The 8,096-nt window shown below is 35.4% G+C and overlaps 2 protein-coding genes across 2 annotated transcripts in view; one reads left to right on the top strand and one right to left on the bottom strand.

The window, feature by feature from the left end:
• The window catches only part of LOC119838102, a 10,337-nt gene extending 7,446 nt beyond the window's left edge, over window positions 1-2,891 (bottom strand). Inside the window, exon 1 of the mRNA XM_038363914.1 lies at window positions 2,462-2,891. Coding sequence (XP_038219842.1) covers window positions 2,462-2,660 — 199 coding nt within the window. The 5' untranslated portion in view covers window positions 2,661-2,891. The remainder of the gene's footprint in view (window positions 1-2,461) is intronic.
• A 334-nt stretch (window positions 2,892-3,225) lies between these two features.
• Window positions 3,226-8,057, top strand: LOC119838217. The gene is made up of 4 exons (XM_038364066.1): window positions 3,226-3,576; window positions 4,517-4,641; window positions 5,668-5,764; window positions 7,023-8,057. Exons 1-4 carry the CDS (start codon window positions 3,366-3,368, stop codon window positions 7,667-7,669), a joined length of 1,080 nt encoding a protein of 359 aa, XP_038219994.1. The 5' UTR covers window positions 3,226-3,365; the 3' UTR covers window positions 7,670-8,057.
• The last annotated feature ends 39 nt before the right edge of the window (window positions 8,058-8,096 follow it).

The following is an 8,096-nucleotide window of genomic DNA, read 5'->3' as shown; positions in this document are numbered from 1 at the left end:
TAAAAGGGTCACAAGTCCATCATAAATCTACTTCGTAGAAGCACTTGTGTGCACGAGTGAAATAATTATCAATAAGTAAATAACTATCCAATAAAAAAATTTCCAATAAAAAAACACCTCAAAATAGAAAAAAAAAATGCATGTAAACATGATTCGTACAAAAAACAATGAAATTATCTTATCTAGGCAACGGGTACATTTCAAATATAAATAAGAATTATCAGTTCTATTGAAATGATGCAAATCACTTATCAGATACTGCTGCCCGGTGATAAATAAGAAAAATGTCACAATATCAGACATCTTATAATATGCAATTGATTTTTTATCAAATGCAGGTCAGTTTTTTTTATTATTATATTGCATACAGAAAACGCCTTAAAGGAACTAGCTAGAATGACGCACGCACACATATATAAATACAATCAACCAATCACGGGTTACGGCTGGCTCTGTTGGTACACATGGCCGCACGCACACATGCACATAACGCGCGTACGGATTAGGACTACTACAACTAAAAAAAGAATTCACTATTAAACTAATATGTTACTTGAAGTATATTTTTGCAAATAATCAGATTGATTGTTCAGTGGGGTTTGCATGAAAAAATAAGAAACATCCATACATAAATCCATCCATACCGACAAACTTTCGTGTTTATAATATTATTAGGATTTTTTTAATTTACTAGCTGACCCAGCAAACACTTTTCTGCCTTACTATTATCATTTAAGGGTATGAAAAATAGATGCCTACTTCACCTGGCCTATTTTCATAGGAATTGGTCTAGCCGTTTCAGAGGAGTATGGTAACAAACGTTGTCACACAAGAATTTTTATATATAAAGAGACTAGCTAGCATTTAGCTCATATGGTTAACGGAAACTCTCATGGGAATGGCAATTCACTGGAAAAAAGTAGTCCATGTCACTTGTTCTCCTTGTAATAAATAATAGGTGAGGATGTGAAGCATTTTAGAGTTTTATTGCCATATAGTATGGTAAATTGTGATAGTTGATTCCATTCATCTCCTCCAATTTAAACACACAAACAATTTCTCAGTGGTTCATTTCTCTGTACATGACTCATAAAATATATATTTCTTGTATGTTACTATATGATGTGAAATAAAATTATGTTAGATAAGGCGAAGCCCCTAAACATTTCAGATATCTAATAATACATAACATTTAAATAATAGACAAGTTTAAGGGACACATTCATTACATTTACAACTAGACCAAATGGAATAATTAATTATATTTTCACCTGCCTCAGTACTAAGTTTGTTTTATTTTTATGCAAAAATAAAATAAAACAATCAGTATATAGATGCATAAAATATACATTTTTTATTATTTTGCTTATCTATAATAATAATATAAAGCTAAAGAATTTGTTTGTTTAAATAAAGTAATATTAGAAAGTACTGGACCAATTTCAAATAACTTTCACCATAAGATATATGTATGTGATCCCAAAGGGCCATAAATATATTAAACTAGCTGTAACTCACAGCATCAGTTGTGCAGTACCCTGGTAAAAAGTAGTCTATGTGATAATCCAGACTACAATCAATCTCTGTTCCAAATTTCATTCATATCCTATAAGCTGTTTTTGTGTGAAAGTGTAACAAACATCCATATATCCTGCATGGATACGTAACAACTTTTGTATTTATAATATTAGTAGAATAAGACACTAATCCTCAGTGCAACGTCACATAAATCTCACTTATCTTATCAATCCATCATTATTTAACTTAAATTTCTTATAAGACATTCGAGATAGTTTGCATTATTAGTTGTGTTATTTGTTTGTTTGTTGTAATATCGCACCTAAACCGCTCAAATTGTATTTTGTTAAAAAGTTTTAAGAACATAAGTAGCTACCTAAAAACACCCACTGCAATTAATAATACAAATGATAAAGTTGTATATTTAGAATAATTAATTGCGGCAGAATAGCTTTAATAGCTCTAAGTTATTCCATTTACATTTACTTAAACAAAATACAATGGCTATATGTGGTTTTCATCAACTTTTCCTGTCCAGTCACTCAGATGGGAAATCCCCTGGCAAAATTATCACATATTGCACATGCAACATTATTATATTTATATCTAGAATATATTTTGATACAAATATCACACAATTCATCAAATATAACAAGTGAATTCGTTTTCGTGTGATCACATATATATTCCAATTGGAATCTATTACATGTTTAGACGGAAAAAATAAGCGAAGACTAATAAAAGTCAAACGAACGACGACGAAATAAAGGGCGAATTTTTTTATATTAAACTTATGCAAAGCGTCGATTCAATGTCAAACATTTAGTTGCACAAAAAATGCGATTGCACATGACTCACGCTTCCTGTGCAAGTGAAAACTTAATAAAAAAACATTAAAATAAACCAACCAGACGAGGGAAAACCCAAATACCTTTATTCTTACCCATTGCCGTGACGTTATAATCTGCCTGTGTGAAATGTAGACTGCATACTTTCGAGTATTTTGTATAGGGCTTTCCACGCTTTAATATTATATTCCACTTGTCTGCCATTGTTGTGTCGCGGGGGAAACGGTGGAATTTCACGTTCTTCGTTTTGCCGGCGAGCGATGTACATTGTGGTACTGTACAATAATAACCCATGTCCAAACACCTTTGTTTTGATTAGCACAACCTTGCAAATAAACCTTTTCCGAACGTTGTCATATAATAAACACAAGGACTCGGTGTCCGGCGCGCCGTCAAAACTTATAATTTGTGGCAAAAGTTTTCACGTTTATTAAAATCGGAATCATCACACTGCAGCCTTGAAATATTTGACATGTATTCACCTTTTTTCCCTTCCCCACTTTTTCAGATTAATGGCTGACTTTTTTCATAGATTACAGAATCAAAATTTTCACAGATTCAATATCATATCATCATATCAGATATCATGTCATTCCATTGTCATTTTCATAGCTGATATCAAATCGTTCAGTATAGGAGGAAAACGCCATTAGATAATAGACATTGGATACCTAGCTGAAATAGAAACAAATGTTTTTAAACATCCTCATCAACTTTTTATGCATTTTTTTTATTTTATTTATTTCAACTCATTTCTGTAAAATATGAATACCATTTTTGTTTTGTATATAAAAACTGGCAACTCTTATAATTTTTATAATCTATGTAGGTAAATAAAAGCGGTTTGTTTTTTTTATCAATCATGGCGGCAGTTTATTTGTGTTTACACGAAACTTTATTTATTTTCATTATGAATACCGTAATATTAGAGTAAAATTTTTCAAAAATAAAATCTAGATATGTTATCCTATGAGTTGCGAAGCTTAAGGAGATAGCAAAATGCCTTATTATTGCACAGTGCCGCGCTGTACGTCAATGGCAGGGAAGGCCAAAAATGTATCTTTTCACCAGTTTCCTAGGGACGAGGGATTAGCAAAATTATGGAATGAAGTGCTCAAAAGAGGAAAGCCGTACACAAAATACTCAAAAGTATGTAGCCTACATTTCAAGCCGGATGATTACACTATAACAAGTGGTCAGAAAAACAAAGGTAAATAAACACACGCACGTTGTATTTTTATTACGTTTTATGAGTTATTTAGCTGTGAAATGGCCGTACATTATATTAATTGAGATCAAAGAAAGATCGCAAAAACATTTTCAAATAATTACATTCTGTTGCAGCAATACTAAACTATTACAGCTTATTAACGAAGAATAGTGCTTATATATCATATGTTTGAAAATTTTTTAACGATCAACACAACACAGGAGATTGGATTTTGAACCAGATTAGCTAGGTGTACTTTAGGCCCTTCATTTACTCTGCAATAAAACCATAACAGAACAAATGCTTTTAAATTTATATCATTGATCTAAACAAATGTTAAAAGGAAACATTTGTTTTTGATGTATGTTTTTTAAATTAGTGACACAAAAATTACTAAGCCAATGACATATCCTAATATGACATAAACTATATAATATGCACTGTGGTGAAGTCGGACTGGTCTGCCACATTAAAATATATATAACTGAAAGGTAACTGACTTGACATAGTGATCTATCAGCACACAGCCTAAATCACTGTAAGGATTGGGCTGAAATTTTCATGCTGATAGATGTAATGACGTAGGCATCCTCTAATAGAGGATTTTGATAAATTCTACAGAAGACTTATGTGAAAGAGTAGCATGCTACTGTGTTTTGTACTGACAAAGCGAGAGCATGAGGCCTGTTTCCTTTTCCTCACCCTTCCTCGTCCATTCATTCTTTCCAGCTCTCCACAGTCACTCCTCTCCCTATCCCTATCCCTTTCCTCTTAAAAACGGGCAGTGCATTCGCACAGGCAGTACCTCTGCAATTGTTTATGGGTGGTGGTGATTGCTTACCATCATGCGAACCACCAGCTCAGATGCCCTCTATGACATGAAAAAAGAAGTACGATTTTTTTCTAATTCTATAAATTTTTCATTCACTATTCGCGGCAGGTCAATGGAGGACGCTCAGAAAGGATGCAGTGCCATCGCAGAATTTACCATCGGAGTCCCCGGGGGAAGAGTGGCAGCGGCGGAACTCCGCAACCTGGCCTGCGTCGTTGAATGTTGATACCAGTGTGAGTATAGTGGCTGCGTCAAGAATGTGTTGTGGTTCTGTAAACTTAGGTGTTAAATGTGGATCTTATGGTTATGTACTGTATTGTACTGTAATGTACTGTACTGTACATAGTATAAAGAAAAGTCGCCTCCCGCATCTGTGTATATGTCACCGTTAGATTGTAAAGATCGTTAGATTACAATCTATCTAGCGAGATTGTAAACTATCGATAGATTGTGAATCGTATCATTATGATTGCAATTTGACTAATTATTCTTCGCTATATTGTAATCTACCGAAGTGAAACCGTTAAATTACAATCTGTCCCGCGTCAAATTGTCAACTGTCTTCAAGTTCTTCCTGATTGATCGATCTCATTGTAAGAGCGACCAATCACGACCAACCGTTCTATGTCCCCGTAGAGTTAGAAATGAAATAGATAACCTAACCTAACCTAACCTAACCTAATCATATTTTTTACGTCTTGATTTGATGGTTCCATCCTTGGCTTTGCGGATATCTTGGTCTTCCATTAACTACTTTACAAGCAGGCTGCATTTTATTCGAAAGATATAAGTTATTTTCAAGACAAAATCAATTTATAATCACGAAAACATAGTTGTTTACATGCGACAACCAACGAAATAACAAACAAATATGGCGTGTGGCCGGGGTAGCGGCTAGCTGCGCCCAGCGATTTTACCCGCGTAAGTCTGTATCCCGTAGGAAAATCGGGATAAAAATTTGCCTATGTGTCACTCCAGTTGCTACGTACCTAATTTCATTGCAATCGGTTCAGAAGTTTTTGCGTAAAAGAGTAATAAACATACACATACACATCACAAATTTTCGCATTTATAATATTAGTAGGATTATCCCAAGGAAGCATTTGATTGGGATAAAAAATATCCTATAACCCAAGTCAGCTCATACATACATTTCATAACAATCCGTTCAGTAGTTATTGACAGACAAACATCCAAACAATCAAAACTTTCACATTCATAATATAAGCGTGATCAATGTGATCAATTAACATTCGCAGATGCACCACCAGATGGCGCAGGCTATCTACGTGCAGACCATGCTGGCGATGCAGGCCGCCGGCATCACGGAAACTGAGATGAACTCGGTGAATTTGGGTGAGTTATGTATCATCTCATTTTTAACTAAGATGAATGGTTTATTGTTATGTATAAATGGGGGGATAAGTAATTCTTTGACCTCCTCCTCGGTACACTGGTGGTTAATGCGTGAGCGTAGAACCGAGCGGTCCTGGGTTCGATTCCCACATAGTGGGGGACGCACAAAGAAGAAATGTCTCATCACATATTCAATAGCCGTAAGATCACGAAACAGTGGTAGAGACGTAGTGGCTCGGCGGTTAGGGCCGCGGACTTAGAAGCGGTCAGACTTAGAGAAAAGATAGAATCTGCCATCCCAGCTGTGGGAATATAGATGGGCTTAAATTGTGTCACTAGACACTGGCCTATATCCTATCCTACTATCCTACTAATGTTATAAATGCGAAAGTTTGTAAGGATGTGTGTGTGTTTGTTGCTCTTTTATGCAAAAACATTTGGTACGTAGATAGCTGGACAACTGGAATAACATATAGGCAACTTTTTATCTCGATTTTCCTACGGGATACGGACTTACGCGGGTGAACCGCGGGGCGCAGCTAGTGTCCCATAGTTTATTGTGATGCAGAATTGTTCGTAATATCGTATTGAAAATGTTTATTTACAAGTACTTTTTGCAATAAATTCCATGAAAAGTATTTATTTTCTTAGCCTCATTGAAGTTTTGTTGAAACTGATCACATCTTCATTTAAATATAAATATAAATTACGTGTCACGTTGTTCATCCGCGATGCACTCCTAAACTACTCGACCGATTTTAATCAAATTCGCACACCGTGTTCAGTTTGATCCAACTTAAAAGATGGGATAGTTTATATTATTCTAATCACGATAAATAGCTATCCGGGCGGAGCCGGGGCGTACAGCTAGTATATTATATTTCTCAGAAGCGACAAATGTAGTTATGAAAATTACAACCGTATATGCTTATTAGAGAGAATTATTTCAAACATTATGACACATATTCATTGCCATACAAAATACATAGACCAATTCTCATACAATCTATATACTATATACTAATATTATAAAGCTGAAGAGGTTGTTTATTTGAACGCATTAATCTCAGAAATCACTGGTCCGATTTGAAAAATTCTTTCAGTGTTAGATAGCCCATTTATTGAGGAAGGCTATAGGCTATATATGTACCAAGGGCGAAGCCGGGGCGGACCGATAGGTTTTTATATAATGCAAAAATAAACACAATATCACCAGTATAATAATCTATTAATCTATTAAATCAATTACTTATTCCAGATCAACCCTCGCCGTCCCAAAACGACGCTAGCCACGATGACACCGACTCCAACCCATCCGTGCAAGCTGAAAACGAACAAACAGACAAAAGGATTGTACCCGAGAAAGTCACCTACAGATGCCGCGAATGCTCCAAGTGTTTCAAGGACCCTGATGTACTACTATTGCATCAGAGGACACACGCGAGATCCGAAATTACACCTGGCAACACTGAAATGCTGAAAGCCAATCCGATACTGGCGAACTTGCTCAGAAACGACACGGAGAGTGTAAACAGAAATGTTGTTAGCATCGAGAATCAGATTATGTCCGCGCTCACTGAGAACATGGCGAATTATCTGCGCAATCTGTCGTCCATCATGGCGGCTGGCAACACCGAATACGCCATAGACAAAAGCGCGGGAAATTCAAATGGCTGTCGACTTGAAACGACCGACCGCCACGGTGGTGGAGAGAATGATATAAACGAAACCATAGACTACAAAGAGAATATAAATTCCATGGATTTTAACATTGACAATGGCGCGGGAAATGAGTGCGCCGATGAGAGAAATAGTGATGTTGTTTATGGTACGGGAAAAAATATCGATTTTGCCACAGATGATATATCTCAAGCGGAGCGAATCGAAAATGGCGCCAAACTGTGATACTATAAAGACTAAAAATTTGTGTATAGGAAGAAAATGATAATTATTTTTTGTAAGTTTTTCCTGTATTCATATGATCTTATTAGTTTTTAATGCGCGAATATAAATAAAACCACAGATTATCTATCTTACGTATAAATATATAAGACAGATAATCTGTGGTTCTATACGATGTATAGATAGATAATCTGTAAATCCTCGTGTCACAGTGTAAGTTGCCATATTCCTCGGGAATGGCTCGACCAAGCTTTATGAAATTTTATATGTATATTTGATAGGTCTGAGTATCGTTAACCATTTCGTTTGAGCCCCAAAGTGATAAGAGTAAGGCATAATGGCTGCCGTCGGTAAGTGTTTTATGATATATTTTTATAAAAGATTTTAATATCTGTCACAAAAACTATGGAACTATTATACTAGGTTAAAA

This window comes from Zerene cesonia, unplaced genomic scaffold, assembly GCF_012273895.1.
Source record: "Zerene cesonia ecotype Mississippi unplaced genomic scaffold, Zerene_cesonia_1.1 Zces_u001, whole genome shotgun sequence".
Taxonomy (NCBI): Eukaryota; Metazoa; Arthropoda; class Insecta; order Lepidoptera; family Pieridae; genus Zerene; species Zerene cesonia.
This window is presented reverse-complemented; position numbering and strand designations above follow the sequence as displayed.